The following is a 20,846-nucleotide window of genomic DNA, read 5'->3' as shown; positions in this document are numbered from 1 at the left end:
GGGCTGGGGACAGGCTTTGACAGAGGCTTTGAGAGGATTGGTCAGTGCTTGACTTGGATATAAAGAGTACCGGCACCTATTTCAGTCCACTTCAAGTGTGCTATTTCTGTCGTGGAACCGTTTTCAGCACATATTGAGGTCCAAAGGAAATACAGCCCCACAAAGATGGAATCACCATTCAAATCCTATCATTTAAAAAATTATACTTGATTAAACTAAAGAGGCTAGACGGGATCTTGGAAACTACATAAAAACATTTTTTTACCTTATGTTTTGGACTTGACGTGTCAATGTATGGCTCATACATGTATAATATACTATCTGCAGTCCTCTCTGATTCCCAGGGGAGTAAGTCACAGAATCCTTACATGCTAACCTGGCATCATTTAGGCCTAGTGTAGTGCGCAAGATCTGCACACTCGTTCCTGTCATGTAGGCCTAGTTAAATGCACGCTCTGAAGCAAGAGGGTTAAGAATGCAAGAGGGATAAAGGATACAATTTCTTTACATTCATTTATGGATAATTAAACATGTTAACGTAAATATCTCAAAAGTACAGTTTTATTTATTTCATGTTTAGACGTGTTAAACAATATACTCTACAAGTACATTTCCAGAGTAGGCTCTCGGATACTTATTTTTTATGAAAACACACTGCTTTTGGAATTTTGAACATGGTTTAGTTAGAGCATGTGGTCCAATTTTAAATTGAGTGTTTTAGAGAAATTTCCACAGATGTCTGAGGGACAAAAAGGCATTCTAGTCATGGAACGACCCACATCTTACATTGTACACAACTATTGGCTGAAATTATACAAAACCTCTGTAATATCACTTAAACATCTGAACTGCTCAGATTAGCATGAGTTTCTTTCTCCATCCGTTGTAAAGGCAGGTATGATCGGTAAAAGCCCAAAACATGCCAATATCAGTCAACCAATAGATCAGTTTGTCTCTAATGCAAAGATATATGTGGCACTCTCTCCCTCTCTGTCTGCAGTTATGTAGAGAAGTTCACCGACTTTCTGCGCCTGTTCGTCAGCGTGCATCTTCGGCGGATCGAGTCCAACGCTCAGTTTCCTGTGGTGGAGTTTTTAGCCCTGCTTTTCAAGTACACATTCAATCAGGTAGCACATCCTTTCAGCCATTTTGTTTACTTTTTACATTTGCCTTTACACTGATCACAGGGGCAGCTGACACTAAAATATTCTATGGAAATGAATTGAGGCCAAATACTTGGATGCTATTCAAGTATGTGCATACTACAGTATCGTATTCCACAGTTGGGGAAAGATTAGAGAAAAAGAGAACTCTGCAGCAGCCCAAGATGGCTTCCATAATAATATTACCTACAGGATGACTGTTGAGGAATCAGAAACCTCTGTCATGTACTGTAGAGAAAATGACTGCTCTTCTGTCCTATTGTTCTAGGCCACCCACGAAGGCTATTTTGCCTGTTTGGACATCTGGAGTATCTTCTTGGATTATTTAACCACTAAAATCAAAAGTAGGCTGGCTGACCGAGACAGTGTGCTGAACAGGTACAACTGAATGGATTTAATGTCATTTTCAGTGTTGCTCTCGTTCTACTTGTATATAAAGCAAAGGAATTTGGATGTACTATCAAGAATGTTTTCTGATGCGTGAAATGTTTATGGTTCAGTGCCTGTAATGCAAGGTTCTCCAACTTTGATCTTGGAGAGCTACTGGTTGTGCAGACTTTTCTCCCAGCCCATCACTTGATCAACACACCTGATCCAATTAATCAACTAATCATAATATTCAGTCTGGGATATTATTAGCGGAATCTGTCTTACTGAAGGGCTTAAACGAAAGCCAGCGCACCCAGTAACTCTTGAGGGCCAGAGTTGCTATAATGTTTTTAATATGGTTCTGTCGTTAAAAGTTACTAGCCTCTTGTATGGTGCTGCTTCTTCTATTGGCCGCTAATCTGTCCGCTTGTGCGGTTCTACAGGTATAAGGATGCTTTGGTGCTGCTATTAAGAGAGGTTCTCAACCGAATTCAGTTCCGATATAACCAGGCCCAATTAGAGGAGCTGGATGATGAGACCCTGGATGATGATGTAAGAGGCTTTACTTCTCGCACTGCTTTCGTCAGTATTGCTGAGAATTATATTTGTCTGCACCTTTATTGCCTAGTGTGTTAAAGAAACATTTTGTTGTCCCCATTATATCACATATATTACAACATTGTATACACACACACAGACTGCTTGTTTTGCCTCAACCTGTATCAATAGATTCACTCTTTGTGCTTACCATAGCAACAGACTGAGTGGCAGCGGTACTTGCGGCAGAGTCTGGAGGTTGTTGCCAAGGTGATGGAGCTGCTACCGTCCCATGCCTTCACCACGTTGGTGAGTGTTCTCTTTGTTTCTTCTCATTTTTTTATTCCTGGAAAATACCAAAAAGGTCAACACACTGTAATGCTCCTAATGATTAAAATGTTAATGATTCTAAAGGTGGTATTATGTGCATTGAATGTGCAGGCCTTTTTTGGCTTGTTCACGTATCACCTTTCACCCTGCATTAGTTTAATGTGATGTGCTTACAGTGAGGGAAAAAAGTATTTGATCCCCTGCTGATTTTGTACGTTTGCCCACTGACAAAGAAATGATCAGTCTATAATTTTAATGGTAGGTTTATTTGAACAGTGAGAGACAGAATAACCCCAAAAAAATCCAGAAAAACGCATGTCAAAAACGTTATAAAATGATTTGCATTTTAATGAGGGAAATAAGTATTTGACCCCTCTGCAAAACATGACTCAGTACTTGGTGGCAAAACCCTTGTTGGCAATCTCAGAGGTCAGACGTTTCTTGTAGTTGGCCACCAGGTTTGCACACATCTCAGGAGGGATTTTGTTCCACTCCTCTTTGCAGATATTCTCCAAGTCATTAAGGTTTCGAGGCTGACGTTTGGCAACTCGAACCTTCAGCTCCCTCCACAGATTTTCTATGGGATTAAGGTCTGGAGACTGGCTAGGCCACTCCAGGACCTTAATGTGCTTCTTCTTGAGCCACTCCTTTGTTGCCTTGGCCGTGTGTTTTGGGTCATTGTCATGCTGGAATACCCATCCACGACCCATTTTCAATGCCCTGGCTGAGGGAAGGAGGTTCTCACCCAAGATTTGACGGTACATGGCCCCGTCCATCGTCCCTTTGGTGCGGTGAAGTTGTCCTGTCCCCTTAGCAGAAAAAGCATAATGTTTCCACCTCCATGTTTGATGGTGGGGATGGTGTTCTTGGGGTCATAGGCAGCATTCCTCCTCCTCCAAACACGGCGAGTTGAGTTGATGCCAAAGAGCTCAATTTTGGTCTCATCTGACCACAACACTTTCACCCAGTTCTCCTCTGAATCATTCAGATGTTCATTGGCAAACTTCAGATGGCCCTGTATATGTGCTTTCTTGAGCAGGGGGACCTTGTGGGCGCTGCAGGATTTCAGTCCTTCACGGCGTAGTGTGTTACCAATTGTTTTCTTGGTGACTATGGTCCCAGCTGCCTTGAGATCATTGACAAGATCCTCCCGAGTAGTTCTGAGCTGATTCCTCACCGTTCTCATGATCATTGCAACTCCACGAGGTGAGATCTTGCATGGAGCCCCAGGCCGAGGGAGATTGACAGTTATCTTGTGTTTCTTCCATTTGCGAATAATCGCACCAACTGTTGTCACCTTCTCTCCAAGCTGCTTGGCGATGATCTTGTAGCCCATTCCAGCCTTGTGTAGGTCTACCATCTTGTCCCTGACATCCTTGGAGAGCTCTTTGGTCTTGGCCATGGTGGAGAGTTTGGAATCTGATTGATTGATTGCTTCTGTGGACAGGTGTCTTTTATACAGGTAACAAACTGAGATTAGGAGCACTCCCTTTAAGAGTGTGCTCCTAATCTCAGCTTGTTACCTGTATAAAAGACACCTGGGAGCCAGAAATCTTTCTGATTGAGAGGGGGTCAAATACTTATTTCCCTCATTAAAATGCAAATCAATTTATACAATTTTTGACATGCATTTTTCTGGATTTTGTTGTTGTTATTCTGTCTCTCACGGTTCAAATAAATCTACCATTAAAATTATAGACTGAGCATTTCTTTGTCAGTGGGCAAACGTACAAAATCAGCAGGGGATCAAATACTTTTTTCCCTCACTGTATGACAACATGACATTATCTTATCATCCTTATATCTTCAAGACAAAACGTCTGACTAACATTGATTTTGGAGTTAATTATTTCTTAAACCCCTGACTCATAAACCATTTCTCTCTCTCTCAGTTCCCTGTCCTCCAAGAGGACTTGGATGTGTACCTGGGTTTGCAGCAGTTCATCGTCACTTCAGGAACAAGTGAGTGAACATTTTTGCATGAGACAACATGGCCTTATGCAAATATAATCATTGTTTTTTCGTCATATGCACAGAATACAGAGGGGTGTTAACGTTACAATGAAAAGCTTACTTGTGAGCTCTCCTCAGCAATACGTTGAGAAAAATATATATATACAGTGGGGGGAAAAAGTATTTAGTCAGCCACCAATTGTGCAAGTTCTCCCACTTAAAAAGATGAGAGAGGCCTGTAATTTTCATCATAGGTACACCTCAACTATGACAGACAAAATCCAGAAAATCACATTGTAGGATTTTTAATGAATTTATTTGCAAATTATGGTGGAAAATAAGTATTTGGTCACCTACAAACAAGCAAGATTTCTGGCTCTCACAGACCTGTAACTTCTTCTTTAAGAGGCTCCTCTGTCCTCCACTCGTTACCTGTATTAATGGCACCTGTTTGAACTTGTTATCAGTATAAAAGACACCTGTCCACAACCTCAAACAGTCACACTCCAAACTCCACTATGGCCAAGACCAAAGAGCTGTCAAAGGACACCAGAAACAAAATTGTAGACCTGCACCAGGCTGGGAAGACTGAATCTGCAATAGGTAAGCAGCTTGGTTTGAAGAAATCAACTGTGGGAGCAATTATTAGGAAATGGAAGACATACAAGACCACTGATAATCTCCCTCGATCTGGGGCTCCACGCAAGATCTCACCCCGTGGGGTCAAAATGATCACAAGAACGGTGAGCAAAAATCCCAGAACCACACGGGGTGAGATCTTGCGTGGAGCCCCAGATCGAGGGAGATTATCAGTGGTCTTGTATGTCTTCCATTTCCTAATAATTGCTCCCACAGTTGATTTCTCTGCAGAGAGCTGGGACCAAAGTAACAAAGCCTACCATCAGTAACACACTACACCGCCAGGGACTCAAATCCTGCAGTGCCAGACGTGTCCCCCTGCTTAAGCCAGTAATGTCCAGGCCCGTCTGAAGTTTGCTAGAGTGCATTTGGATGATCCAGAAGAGGATTGGGAGAATGTCATATGGTCAGATGAAACCAAAATAGAACTTTTTGGTAAAAACTCAACTCGTCGTGTTTGGAGGACAAAGAATGTTGAGTTGCATCCAAAGAACACCATACCTACTGTGAAGCATGGGGGGTGGAAACATCATGCTTTGGGGCTGTTTTTCTGCAAAGGGACCAGGACGACTGATCCGTGTAAAGGAAAGAATGAATGGGGCCATGTATTGTGAGATTTTGAGTGAAAACCTCCTTCCATCAGCAAGGGCATTGAAGATGAAACGTGGCTGGGTCTTTCAGGATGACAATGATCCCAAACACACCGCCCGGGCAACGAAGGAGTGGCTTCGTAAGAAGCATTTCAAGGTCCTGGAGTGGCCTAGCCAGTCTCCACATCTCAACCCCATAGAAAATCTTTGGAGGGAGTTGAAAGTCCGTGTTGCCCAGCGACAGCCCCAAAACATCACTGCTCTAGAGGAGATCTGCATGGAGGAATGGGCCAAAATACCAGCAACACGGTGTGTGAAAACCTTGTTAAGACTTACAGAAAACGTTTGACCTGTGTCCTTGCCAACAAAGGGTATATAACAAAGTATTGAGAAACTTTTGTTATTGACCAAATACTTATTTTCCACCATAATTTGCAAATAAATTCATGAAAAATCCTACAATGTGATTTTCTGGATTTTTTTTCTTCTCATTTTGTCTGTCATAGTTGACGTGTACCTATGATGAAAATTACAGGCCTCTCTCATCTTTTTAAGTGGGAGAACTTGCACAATTGGTGGCTGACTAAATACTTTTTTTCCCCACTGTATAGACCTGCATTGAACACCACATAAAGACTGCTGTAGGCTGTCTGATAGAAATCAAAATCTGTTTCCATGTGAAAATGTTATGGGATTTGCTCCATTGGTTTTGTTGGTAGGCCTACATTATGCTCATTTTTTACATTTTAGTCATTTAGCAGACGCTCTTATCCAGAGCGACTTACAGTTAGTGAGTGCATACATTTTCATATTGGCCCCCCGTGGGAATCGAACCCACAACCCTGGCGTTGCAAGCGCCATGCTCTACCAACTGAGCTACACAGGGCTCAAATAGCCACAATAGCCTATTGGCTACTGTCTAAAACTGTTCACTGTAAACGCCCGCCGGAAGTTGCACAAAAGTCTCACAATGTTCAAGTTTCCGCTCACAAAACATAAAATCTGCTCCGTGCCCCAAAAAATGTAAGCAAGCATTTCACGGTAAAGACTACACCCCTTGTATTCGGCACATGTGACATTAAATGTTATTTGCATTGCCAATGCATGCCATATGATAAGCTGCAAAATGGTTTCACATAGCTCATATACTGAGAGAGAGAGAGTGACAATCAAATAAAACGGGTTTTAGATCTTCCAACTAGACATAAAGGAAATGTTCATTTGAGAATACAACAGACACATTAAAACCGAACCCCTTCCCCTCTTTATTGCAGAATTGTTATTAATCAACATTGACACTAGTTCATTTTGTTATTAATAGTTTAACAATTAAAACATGTTTAAACACTTCACTTCAAAGAATCAACACTTAATCACTTCAAAATGTACAAATAAGCTAACTCATATGTAAAGATTAGACATCTTAAGTCTAAACAACAGTAGATCATTGAGTAGTAACATTATTACTAAAGCATAATTTCAAGTGAACAAAATAAACTCGATACCAGCGGTGGCCAACCTTGCTCCACTGATCCCTGATCTACTGGGTGAGCAGACTACTATTCCAGTACAGCAATATCACACTTGAGGTTTAATAAGTTGAATCAGGTGCGTTATTGCTGGGCTGAAACCCAGCCCTGCACACCCAGCAGACCTCCAGCAGGGTTGGCCTGCTCCAATTGTATTAGTTGTATACATTGTGTGTGATGTTTAACCGTCTTTTTTTGTACATTTGCTAACGTAGGTAGGCCAACACATACAGTGCCTTCAGAAAATATTCACACCCCTTGACCTTTTCCACATTTTGTTTCACAACCTGAATTTAAAATTGATTACATTGAGATTTGTTTCACTGGCCTGCACACAATACCCCATAATGTCAAAGTTGAATTGTTTTTAGAAAATGTTTATAAATTGATTTAAAATGTAAAGCTGAAATGTCTTGTCTATAAGTATTCAACCCCTTTGTTATGGCAAGCCTAATTACACTGTGTATAAAACATTAGGAACACCTGCTCTTTTCCATGACATAGACTAACCAGGTGAATCCAGGTAAAAACTATGATCCCTTATTAATGTCACCTGTTAAATTCACTTCAATCAGTGTAGATGAAGGGAAAGAGATCGATTTAAAGGATTTTTAAGCCGTGAAACAATTGAGGCATTGATTGTGTATGTGTGCCATTCAGAGGGTGAATGGGCAAGACAAAATATTTAAGTGCCTTTGAACAGGGTATGGTAGTAGGTACCAGGCGCACCAGTTGGAGTGTGTCAAGAACTGCAACGCTCAACAGTTTCCCATGTGTATCAAGAATGGTCCACCACCCAAAGGACATCCAGCCAATTTGACACAACTGTGGGAAGCATTGGAGGCAACATGGGCCAGCAACCCTGTGGAACACTTTCGACACCTCGTCCATGCCCCGACGAATTGAGTCAAAAGGGGATGCAACTTAAAATTAGTGTTCCTAATGTTTTGTACACTCAGTGTAAATTCAGGAGACAAAATTTGCTTAACAAATATAAGAATAATTTTGGTGGGACTTATACTTGTCCTGTTACATATCCCAATTCCCTCTGTCGCTGTGCCCTTGAGCAAGGCACTTAACCCTAATTGTTCCAGGAGCGCTGTACAATGGTGGCTCTGGCCGTGACCCCACTCCTTGCGGGTGTCTCAGGGGGAGTTGGGATATGTTGAGACAAATATAAGCACCCCCCCCAAACAAGTCACATAAGTTGCATTGACTCACTCTGTGTGCAATAATAGTGTTTAACATGATTTTTGAATGACTACCTCAACTCTGTACCCCACACTTAAAATTATCTGTGAGGTCCCTCAGTCAAACAGTGAATTTCAACCACAGTGCCTCACAAAGAAGGGCACCTATTGGTAGAATAAAATAAGCAGACATTAAATATCAGTTTGAGCATGGTGAAGTTATTAATTACACTTTGGATGGTGTATCAATACACCCAATCACTATAAATACACAGTCGTCCTTCCTAACTCAGTTGCCTTTGAGGAAGGAACAGCACAGGGATTTCACTATGAGCCCAATGGTGACTTTAAAACAATTTAATGACTGTAGTTACTCCACAATACTAACCTAAATGACAGATTTGAAAAGAAGGAAGCCTATACAGAATAAAACTATTCCAAAACATACATCCTGTTTGCAATAAGGCAATAAAGTAAAACTGCAAAAAATGTGGCAAAGAAATAAATGTAATGTCCTGAATACAAAGTGTTATGTTTGGGGCAAACCCAACACATCACTGAGTACCACTCTTCATAATTTCAAGCATGGTGGTGGCTGCATCATGTTATGGTTATGCTTGTCATCGGCAAGGACTAGGGAGTTTTTTAGGATAAAAATAAATTGGCTTGAAAATCTATGGCAAGACTTGATGTCAAATGGGCTGATGTAAGTGTGGTGTGGAAGTCAGGCGCAGGACACCGAAGCTTAGTCCAACAAAGTTTACTAGTTAACCACTAGGCAAAAATACAATAAACGGCCTCAAAAACACAGAGGCGAGCGATTACGCAAACTGTGCGTAAACTCCAAAACAACAAACAGAGCAAACACGCAGCACTAACTGACAGGCGAAAAAGAACACACAACCTAACCAATACAAAACAGGCAACTTATAGAACACATAATCAGACACAAACGGACACAGGTGCAATAGACAGACAAAAGCAATCAAACATAGAAACATTCAACGGTGGCAGCTAGTACTCCGGGGACGACGAACGCCGAAGCCTGCCCGAACAAGGAGGAGGAGCAGCCTCGGCAGAATCCATGACAGTACCCCCCCTTGACGCGCGGCTCCAGCCGATGCGCCGACCCGGCCTCGGGACGGCCAGGAGGACGCGGACCCGGGCGCGTGGGATGCCCACGGTGGAACTCAGTCAGGAGGGATGGATCTAGGATGTCCCTCCTAGGCACCCAGCACCGTTCCTCCGGACCGTACCCCTCCCACTCCACGAGATACTGGAGACCACTCATCCGGCGCCTCGAGTCCAAGATGGTCCGGACCCTGTACGCCGGGGCCCCCTCGATGTCCAATGGGGGCGGAGGGGTCTCTCCTATCTCATCTTCTTGGAGCAGGCCAGCTACCACCGGCCTGAGAAGAGACACATGGAACGAGGGGTTAATATTCTTGTAATCAATAGGCAGTTGTAACCTGTAACACACCTCGTTCAATCTTCTCAGGACTTTGAAGGGCCCCACAAACCGCCGACCCAGCTTCCGGCAGGGCAGGCGGAGGGGCAGGTTTCGAGTCGAGAGCCAGACTCGATCTCCCGGTGCGTATACCGGTCCCTCACTGCGGTGGCGACCGGCGCTCGCCTTCTGTCGACTGATGGCCCGCTGCAGATGGACATGTGCAGCGTCCCACGTCTCCTCCGAGCGCCGAATCCACTCATCCACCGCAGGGGCCTCGATCTGGCTCTCGTGCCATGGTGCCAGGACCGGCTGATACCCTAAAACACACTGGAAAGGTGTTAAATTGGTGGAGGAGTGCGGAGAGAGTTCTGGGCCATCTCTGCCCAGGGGATATACCTAGACCACTCCTCCGGCCGGCCCTGGCAATAGGACCTCAGAAACCTACCCACATCCTGGTTGACTCGTTCAACCTGCCCATTGCTCTCTGGGTGGTACCCCGAGGTAAGGCTCACCGAGACCCCAAGCGTTCCATGAACGCCCCCAGACTCTGGAGGTGAACTGGGGACCTCGGTCAGACACAATGTCCTCGGGGACCCCATAGTGCCGGAACACGTGGGTAAATAGGGCCTCAGCGGTCTGTAGGGCAGTAGGGAGACCCGGCATTGGGAGGAGACGACAGGCCTTGGAAAACCGATCCACAACGACCAAAATGGTGGTATTCCCCTGGGAGGGGGGAAGGTCGGTCACAAAATCCACCGAGAGGTGGGACCATGGTCGTTGTGGAACGGGCAGGGGATGTAACTTTCCCCTGGGCAAATGTCTAGGTGCCTTACACTGGGCGCACACCGAGCAGGAGGAGACATAAACCCTCACATCCCTAGCTAACGTTGGCCACCAGTATTTCACGCTAAGGCAGTGCACTGTCCGGCCAATACCTGGATGTCCAGAGGAGGGTGATGTATGAGCCCAATAAATAAGGCGGTCACGAACCTCGAGCGGAACGTTCGTCCGCCCCACAGGACACTCGGGGGGGGAGTAGGGACGGTACGCAGTGCCCGCTCGATCTCCGCATCGACCTCCCACACCACCGGAGCCACCAGACAAGACTCCGGCAGTATGGGAGTAGGCTCAATGGACCTCTCCTCTGTGTCATACCGCCGGGACAGGGCGTCTGCCTTACCGTTCTGGGACCCTGGGATGTATGTGATCTTAAAAACAAACCGGGTCAGGAACATGTTCCACCTAGCCTGACGAGGGTTCAATCTCCTAGCTGCCCGGATGTACTCCAGGTTACGGTGGTCAGTCAGAATGAGGAAAGGGTGTTGAGCCCCCTCAAGCCAATGCCTCCACACCTTTAGGGCCTGGACTACAGCCAACAGCTCCCTGTCCCCTACGTCATAATTACGCTCCGCTGAGCTTCTTAAGAGTAGAACGCACAGGGGCGGAGCTTGGGTGGCGTGCCGGACCGTTGCGACAGGATTGCCCCAATACCGGCCTCGGATGCGTCTACCTCAACTTGAAATGGTAAAGCGGGGTCCGGATGCGCCAGCACCGGAGCCGAAGTGAACAGGTTCTTCAGTCTAACAAATGCCCTGTCCGCTTCAGCTGACCACTGCAAACGCACCGGACCCCCCTTTAGCAGGGACGTAATGGGAGCTGCCACCTGTCCAAAGCCCCGGATAAACCTCCGGTAGTAATTAGCAAAACCCAAAAACTGCTGCACCTCTTTTACAGTGGTTGGAGTTTGCCAACTACGCACGGCCGACACACGGTCAACCTCTATCTTCACACCAGACGCGGACAATCGATAACCCAAAAAGGAGATGGACTCCTGGAAAAACAGGCATTTCTCTGCCTTAACATACAAGTCATGCTCCAACAGCCTCCTCAATACTCGGCGCACCAGGGCTACATGCTCGGCTCGGGTAGAAGAGTACACTAGGATGTCGTCAATGTATACTACCACACCCTGCCCATGCATGTCCCGGAAAATCTCGTCAACAAAGGATTGGAAGACTGAAGGAGCACTCATTAACCCGTATGGCATGACGAGATACTCGTAATGACCCGAGGTGGTGCTAAATGCTGTTTTCCATTCAGCCCCCTCCCTAATGCGCACCAGATTGTACGCGCTCCTGAGATCCAACTTTGTGAAGAACCGCGCTCCGCGTAATGACTCCCGTCATAGTCGCAATCAGAGGAAGAGGGTAACTGTACTTAACCGTGATCTGATTGAGACTACGGTAATCAATACACGGGCGCAAACCCCCATCCTTCTTCTTCACAAAGAAGAAACTCGAGGAAACCGGGGAAGTGGAGGACCGGATGTATCCCTGTACCAAGGACTCGGCTATGTAAGTCTCCATAGCCGCTGTCTCTTCTTGAGACAGGGGATACACACGGCTCCCGCGGAAGTGCCGCTCCTGTTTGGAGATCTATCGCACAATCCCCCTGTCTATGAGGTGGTAGCCGTGTTGCCCTAGTTTTGCTGAACACAAGTGCTAAATCCTCATATTCAGGGGGGAATGCGCATTGCGGGCACTTGGTTCGGACTCTCCACCGAGGTCGCCCCTAAGGAAACACCTAGACATTTCCCTACACACTGGGCAGACCACTCCATAAGAGCCCTCTGTTGCCACGCAATGGTAGGATCATGGGCGCTCAACCAGGGAAGCCCCAGCACCACGGGATACGCAGGAGAGTCGATCAGATAAAACTGAATGATCTCCTCATGAGCCCCCTGCGTCGTCATCTTAAGTGGTGCTGTGACTTCTCTGATCAACCCCGACCCCAGCGGCCGGCTGTCTAGGGCATGAACAGGAAAAGGGGGCTTCTACCGCCGAAGGGGAATTCCTAGCCTATAACAAAATTCACGATCAACAAAATTCCCAGCTGCGCCTGAATCTACTAGCGCCTTATGCTGGGAATGAGGTGCCACCTGTGGAAATCTCACAGGTATACTCATGTGACCAACAGAGAGCTCTGGGTAAGTGGAGCGCCTACTCACCTGAAATGACTCCCCGGTGCATGACCTGTTGTCCCCTCTCCCAGGAGACCCTCCCCAGCACCTAGCCGCAGTGTGTCCTCCACGGCCACAGTTGGTGCAAGGGACGGCCCCCCTCGGGTTCTCTCTCCTCCTCTCCCTAGCGCCAGCACCCCCGAGCTCCATGGGAATCGGCTCGGAGGTGCTGGAGGGTGGAATGGACGACCCCCACTCGGGATGTCCGCGGGTAGCCAGCAGGGTGTCGAGACGGATGGAAATGTCCACCAACTGGTCGAAGGATAGGTTGGTGTCCCTGCAGGCCAGCTCACGACGAACGTCCTCTCGTAGGCTACACCGGTAATGGTCGATGAGGGCCCTCTCATTCCACCCCGCATCCGCCGCTAGAGTCCGGAACTCCAGGGCGAACTCCTGTGCACTCCTCTTCCCCTGTCGGAGGTGGAACAGACGCTCCCCCGCCGCCTTCCCCTCAGGTGGATGATCGAACACAGCCCTGAAGTGGCGGGAGAACTCCGCGTAGGTGATGGTAGCGGTGCCTATTCCCCTCCATTCGACGTTGGCCCACTCCAACGCCTTGCCGGATAGACAGGAGATGAAGGCGGAGACGCTCTCGTATCCCGAGGGCACCGGGTGTATGGTGGCCAGGTATAGTTCCACCTGCAGGAGGAACCCCTGACACCCGGCTGCAGAACCATCATATGCCCTCGGGAGCGTGAGCCGAATGCCACTGGGTTCCGGTGCTGGGAGAGGAGGACTGGCCGATGGTGACGGTAAGGTGTGCGAAGGCGTGGGCACCTCTCCCGTAACCAACCGGCGTAGAGTGTTGGACACCTCGTTCATGGCGGCCCCAAGTTGCCGGATCATGGTGTCTTGGTCGCTGATCCGATCCTCCAGCGACTTGGGTGCCGCCGCTGCTCCTGCTGACTCCATAATGGTGGTGTGTTGTTCTGTCAAATGGGCTGATGTAAGTGTGGTGTGGAAGTCAGGCGCAGGACACCGAAGCTTAGTCCAACAAAGTTTACTAGTTAACCACTAGGCAAAAATACAATAAACGGCCTCAAAAACAGAGGCGAGCGATTACGCAAACTGTGCGTAAACTCCAAAACAACAAACAGAGCAAACACGCAGCACTAACTGACAGGCGAAAAAGAACACACAACCTAACCAATACAAAACAGGCAACTTATAGAACACATAATCAGACACAAACGGACACAGGTGCAATAGACAGACAAAAGCAATCAAACATAGAAACATTCAACGGTGGCAGCTAGTACTCCGGGGACGACGAACGCCGAAGCCTGCCCGAACAAGGAGGAGGAGCAGCCTCGGCAGAATCCGTGACACTTGATAATGGCTGTTTAGCAATGATCATCAACCAACTTGACAGAGCTTGGAGAATTGTTTTGTTCAAATATTGTACAATTCAAGTGTGCAAAGCTCTTAGAGACTTACCCAGAAAGACTCACAGCTGTAATCACTGCCAAAGGTAATTCTAACGTGTTGACTGAGGGGTGTGAATACTTACACTACCGGTCAAAAGTTTTAGAACACCTACTCATTCAAGGGTTTTTCTTTATTTTTACTATTTTCTACATTGTAGAATAATAGTGAAGTCACCAAAACTATAACATAACACACATGGAATCATGTAGTAACTAAAAAAGTGTTAAACAAATCAAAATACAGTGGGGAGAACAAGTATTTGATACACTGCCGATTTTGCAGGTTTTCCTACTTACAAAGCATGTAGAGGTCTGTAATGTAAAAATCCAGAAAATCACATTGTATGATTTTTAAGTAATTAATTTGCATTTTATTGTATGACATAAATATTTGATCACCTACCAACCAGTAAGAATTCCGGCTCTCACAGACCTGTTAGTTTTCTTTAAGAAGCCCTCCTGTTCTCCACTCATTACCTGTATTAACTGCACCTATTTGAACTCGTTACCTGTATAAAAGACACCTGTCCACACACAATCAAACAGACTCCAACCTCTCCACAATGGCCAAGACCAGAGAGCTGTGTAAGGACATCAGGGATAAAATTGTAGACCTGCACAAGACTGGGGTGGGCTACAGGACAATAGGCAAGCAGCTTGGTGAGAAGGCAACAACTGTTGGCGCAATTATTAGAAAATGGAAGAAGTTCAAGATGACGGTCAATCACCCTCGGTCTGGGGCTCCATGCAAGATCTCACCTCGTGGGGCATCAATGATCACGAGGAAGGTGAGGGATCAGCCCAGAACTACACGGCAGGACCTGGTCAATGACCTGAAGAGAGCTGGGACCACAGTCTCAAAGAAAACCATTAGTAACACTCTACGCCTTCATGGATTAAAATCCTGCAGCGCACGCAAGCCCCCCTGCTCAAGCCAGCGCATGTCCAGGCCCGTCTGAAGTTTGCCAATGACCATCTGGATGATCCAGAGGAGGAATGGGAGAAGGTCATGTGGTCTGATGAGACAAGAAGATAGAAGATAGCCCTATTTGGTAAAAGACCAAGTCCATATTATGGCAAGAACAGCTCAAATAAGCAAAGAGAAATGACAGTCCATCATTACTTTAAGACATGAAGGTCAGTCAATCCGGAAAATGTCTAGAACTTTGAAAGTTTCTTCAAGTGCAGTCGCAAAAACTATCAAGCGCTATGATGAAACTGGACCGCCACATGAATGGAAGACCCAGAGATACCTCTGCTGCAGAGGATAAGTTCATTAGAGTTACCAGCCTCAGAAATTGCAGCCCAAATAAATGCTTCACAGATTTCAAGTAACAGACACATCTCAACATCAACTGTTCAGAGGGGACTGTGTGATTCAGGCCTTCTTGGTTGAATTGCTGCAAAGAAACCACTACTAAAGGACACCAATAATAAGAAGAGACTTGCTTGGGCCAAGAAACACGAGCAATGGACAATAGACCGGTGGGAATGTGTCCTTTGGTCTGGAGTCGAAATTTGAGATTTTTGGTTACAACCGCCGTGTCTTTGTGATACGCGGTGTGGGTGAACGGATGATCTCCACATGTGTATTTCCAACCGGAAAGCATGGAGGAGGAGGTGTTATAGCATTCCAGGTGAAGCTGGTTGAGAGGATGCCAAGAGTGTGCAACGCTGTCATCAAAGCAAAGGGTGGCTATTTGAAGAATCTCAAATATACAATATATTTTGATTTGTTTAACACCTTTTTGGTTACTACATGATTCCATATGTGTTATTTCATAGTATTGATGTCTTCACTATTATTCTACAATGTAGAAAATAGTAAAAATAAAGAAAAAACCTTGAATGAGTAGGTGTTCTAAAACTTTTGACCGGTAGTGTATGTAAATGAGATTTTTTTATTTAATTTTCTAAAAACATGTTTTGACTTTGTCATTATGGGGTATTATTGTGAAATGCTTGTGTTCCTAGCTCCAACAGTGCAGTAGTATCTAACAAGGTATTCTAGGTCGGGTGAACAAAAGTACTTGAGTTCCTGTACGTTAACACAATCACACCATGAGTAGTTAATAATGAAACATACACTTCTGCCTTTCTTCTTCCCGGAGAGATCTTTATTATTCTAAATTGCAGACTGTCAGCCACAATTGATCACTTGAAAACTAGCATACCCAACAACTCTACAAAATGTGTCCTACCCGGACGGAAAACAGTGACACTCAGCACCCCTTCTAAGGGTGTTTGTGGGGACGGTTATTAAAATGTAACATCCAATAAAAATCTTGCCACTAGACCATACAAACCGTTTTTTGCAATACAACATTCTACATGACCTCCAAGGGAGGCTTGACAACGACGTGATTTTGGAGAAATGGAAACGCGATGCCAAAGACACACCAGAATAATTTGCCAGAAAGGCTTTTCAAGATGTGTTGAGTGGTCCATTCTCATTCCTGACTAAAATGTGCTTCATAATCAGAGACCAGGTTTGAATATTGCTATCCATCAATGATTCCCAACCAAATGTACTGCGCTTGGGCAATTTTACAAAAACAATGGATATACTCTCAGTGGCCATCTAGAAATGGGTCCCCCTTTGCCTCCAGAAGAGCCTGAATTCTTCGGGGCATGGATTCTACAAGGTGTTGCATTCAAACGTTGCTCAATTGGTATGAAGGGACCTAACATGTGTCAGGAAAACATTCCCCACACCATTACATTGTTATTGTGTGTTGTTATATAGTTTTATTTTACTTTATGGTCTCAGGGCACTATTGAAAATGACCCTGATCTCAATTGGTCTCCCCTGATTAAATAAACGTTGATAAAACATAATTAAATAACACTACCGCCACCAGCCTGTACCGTTGACCACAGGCAGGATGGGGCCATGGACTCACACTGCTTACGCCAAATCCTGACTCTGCCATCAGCAACAGGAACCAAGATTCGTCGGACCAGTCAATGTTTTTCCACTCCTCAATTGTCCAGTGTTGGTGATCGCGTGCCCACTGGAGCCGCTTCTTCTCGTTTTTAGCTGATAGGATTGTAACCCGGTGTGGTCGTCTGCTACAATGGCCAATCTGTGACGAGGACCGACAAGTTTTGTGTTCCGAGATGCCATTCTGCACACCACTGTTGTACTGCGCCATTATTTGCCTGTTTGTGGCCCGCCTGTTAGCTTGCACGATTCTTGCCATTCTCCTTCGACCTCTCATCCACGAACTGTTTTCGCCCACAGGACTGCTGCTAACTGGATGTTTTTTGTTTCTCGCGCCTTTCTCGGTAAACCCTAGACACTTGTGTGTGAAAAGCCCAGGAGGCCGGCCATTTCTGAGATACTGGAACCAGCGCGCCTGGCACAGATGATCATACCACGCTCCAAGTCGCTTAGGTCACTAGTTTTGCCAATTTTAAAGTTCAATCGAACAGTAACTGAATGCCTTGATGCCTGTCTGCCTGCTTTATATCGCAAGCTACATGACTCACTGTCTGTAGGAGCTAACCATTTTCGTGAACAGGTGATGTACCTAATAAACTGGCCAAGAGTTGTGCAGTTGGTAGAATCTTTATTCAAAATTATTCACAGCTGGTTGGCTACAAAAGGTGCTTCCACCAAGTATTAGGGTGTGAAGATGTACACAATCAAGACATCTTATTTTGTAATTTTTTTAGAAACAAATATTTTAAATGTGGAGTAGGTTTTATAGGAGGAAAAATCATAATCGTGGTATCCAGAAACAGCTATCTCATTGGTACAGGTTTAGATTTTACGTAATTGAATAGGTCTAAGTGATATGTTAGTAGCTCTCATAGGCTGGACCATTTTGATAACACCTAACAAGTTCTCTCAGGGGGCAGGGCCTAGGGGTTGTTTGCCTTTCATTTTCAGACATGAAACCAAAAGTGCAGTAAAAAAGCACTGAAAAAGACACTCAGTACGGAAAGAGTCTTCTGAAAAACATGCAATGGACTGTAAAAAAAGGTTATTTCATGAAATTGAGCATGTGCTTATCCTCATCTCTACTCTTTATTTGTGGCAGGTCGGAGACTGAACATCACAGCAGAGAATGATTGTCGGAGGCTGCACTGTGCTCTCAGGGACCTCAGCTCCCTACTTCAGGCTGTCGGAAGGCTGGCTGGGTATTTTATTGGGGACGTTTTCGCCACACGCTTCAACGATGCGCTAGCGGTGGTGGAGAGGTTAGTGTGCGACGCTGCTTCCTTCAGTCCATGGTTGTGGTCACTTCCATTTAAATTTCAGTTTACTTCCTGAATTGGCTTAATTAAAATGGAGTTGACTCCCTTGCTTCTCTCAGACATCAGTGTCTACCTTCGTTTTGGTTCCTAGTGCTTACCCCTTTGGTGGCCTCCAATATGTGAAGAAGAAAGAGAAAGGGAATTATGCATTTTCCTGACTGACCACTTACACTTGAGATTTAATTATTCCAAGTTAATTATTGAAAAGTGGCAAGACGATTTTATAAGTCTTGATTTGGAATTGACAATGCAGGACTTCCTGAATTGAAATCAAATTTACCCCAATTCTGTCTTCTTGTATTACAGGTGAGAATTTTGATAAATAAATAATTCAGATTGCATCATTGTTTAGTGTCTCTGTACTTGTGTTTCTAGGTTGGTGGAGGTCACATGCTATGGCTCTCAGATCAGCCTGTATGACTTGGAGACTGCCGTGCCATCTGTGCTCAAGCCTGACCTCATCGATGTGTGAGTGTCAACCGTTTACTGCCACTGTCTACAGTGCCTTCAGAAAGTATTCACATCCCTTGACTTTTCCACATTTTGTTGTTACAGCCTGAATTTAAAATGGATACAATTTAGATTTTGTGTCACTGGCCTACACAAAATACCCTATAATGTCAAAGTGGAATTATGTTTTCAGAAATGTTTACAAATTAATTAAAAATGAAAATCTGAAATGTCTTGAGTCAATAAGTATTCAACCCTTTGTTATGGCAAGCCTAAATAAGATCAGGAGTAAACATTTCCTTAACAAGCCACATAAGTTGCATGGACTCACTCTATAAGTGTTTAATATAAATTTTTTAATGACTACCTATCTCTGTACCCCACACATATACAATTATCTGTAAGGTCCCTCGGTCGAGCAGTGAATTTCAAACACAGATTCAACCACAAAGACTAGGGAGGTTCTAATGCCTTGCAAAGAAGGGCAACTATGGGTAGATGGGTAAAAAAAAAAAAAAGCAGACATTGAATATCCCTTTGAGCATGATTAAGTAATTCATTACACTTTGGATACACCCAGTCACTACAAAGATACAGGCGTCCTTCCTATCTCATTTGCCGGAGAGGAACGAAACCGCTCAGGGATTTCACCATGAGGCCAATGGTGACTTTAAAACTGTTCGAGATGAATGACTGTGATAGGATAAAACTTAGGGTGATTCAACAACATTGTAGTTACTCCACAATAGAGTTAAAAGGAGGAAGCCTGTACAGAATAAAACTATTCCAAATCATGCATCCGGTTTGTAATAAGACACTAAAGTAAAATGGCAAAAAATGTGGCAAAGAAATGAACTTTATGTCCTAAATAGAAAGTGTTATTTTTTGAGCAAATAAACGGAATAGAGGAAAACCTGGTTCAGTCTGCTTTCCAACAGACACTGGGAGACAAATTCACCTTTCAATAACCTAAAATACAAGGCCAAATATACACTAGAGTCGCTTACCAAGACGACATTGAATGTTCCTGAGGAGCTTAGCTACAGTTTTGACTTAAATCTGCTTGAAAATCAATGGTATGACTTGAAAATGGCTGTCTAGCAATGATCAACAACCAACTTGACAGAGCTTGAAGAATTTTAAAAAGAATAATGTGCAAATATTGTACAATCCAGGTGTGCAAAGCTCTTAGAGACTTACCCAGAAAGACTCACGCTGTAATCGCTTCCAAAGGTGATCCTAACATGTATTGACTCAGGGTTTGAATATTAGATATTTCTGTATTTCATTTTCAATACATTTGCCAACATTTCTAAAAAAAACTGTTTTCAATTTGTCATTATGGGGTATTGTGTGTAGATGGATGAGAAAAACATATTTAATCAGTTTTGAATTCAAAATGTGGAATAAGTCAAAGGGTATGAATACTTTCTGAAGGTACTGTAGATATGAAGTGTATTCGTCAGAAATTTGACCCTTGTCTTTAGACGTAACTTCAGAAATCACATTTATTAAACAAATAATTAGTGATAAGAAAATAGTCAGAGAGCATTTGATTCTCTTGGCAAATGTAACTGTATTGTCACAGTTATTAATGTGTGTTTGTGTCCAGTCATGCCCAGTCCTTAGCGGCGTTGCAGGCCTACTCCCACTGGCTGGCTCAATTCTACAATGAGGTCCAGAGGCAGAACCAGAGCCGCTTCATCAGCCTCGTCACCTCCACCATGGACGCCACCGCACCGCTTATCACTGCCAAGGTAACCAACCGTACACACACACACACACACACACACACACAGTATGTGGTAATATGTCTGTGTTAAATCTTACCTAGTTGCTGATGTTGTGCAATTGGGATCATGACATGACACCCAGTGTTTCCATTTTTATGCCGACCAACTGAGCTTGTTTGTGTTCTCATTGGCCAAAAACTGGTT

The 20,846-nt window shown here is 44.8% G+C and overlaps 1 protein-coding gene across 2 annotated transcripts in view; it reads left to right on the top strand.

Moving 5' to 3' along the window:
• The window catches only part of LOC121569796 (exportin-6), a 90,323-nt gene that overhangs the window by 41,166 nt on the left and 28,311 nt on the right, over positions 1 to 20,846 (top strand). For both annotated transcript variants that reach the window (XM_041880998.1, XM_041880996.1), the window contains exons 8-15: positions 1,001 to 1,127; positions 1,432 to 1,541; positions 1,976 to 2,084; positions 2,286 to 2,378; positions 4,292 to 4,361; positions 18,243 to 18,402; positions 18,835 to 18,927; positions 20,522 to 20,666. In XM_041880998.1, coding sequence (XP_041736932.1) covers positions 1,001 to 1,127; positions 1,432 to 1,541; positions 1,976 to 2,084; positions 2,286 to 2,378; positions 4,292 to 4,361; positions 18,243 to 18,402; positions 18,835 to 18,927; positions 20,522 to 20,666 — 907 coding nt within the window. The remainder of the gene's footprint in view (positions 1 to 1,000; positions 1,128 to 1,431; positions 1,542 to 1,975; positions 2,085 to 2,285; positions 2,379 to 4,291; positions 4,362 to 18,242; positions 18,403 to 18,834; positions 18,928 to 20,521; positions 20,667 to 20,846) is intronic.

The sequence above is a fragment of the Coregonus clupeaformis genome, chromosome 7, assembly GCF_020615455.1.
Source record: "Coregonus clupeaformis isolate EN_2021a chromosome 7, ASM2061545v1, whole genome shotgun sequence".
Classification (NCBI taxonomy): Eukaryota; Metazoa; Chordata; class Actinopteri; order Salmoniformes; family Salmonidae; genus Coregonus; species Coregonus clupeaformis.
The sequence above is the reverse complement of the archived record's forward strand: the minus strand, read 5'-3'. Positions and strand labels throughout refer to the sequence as shown.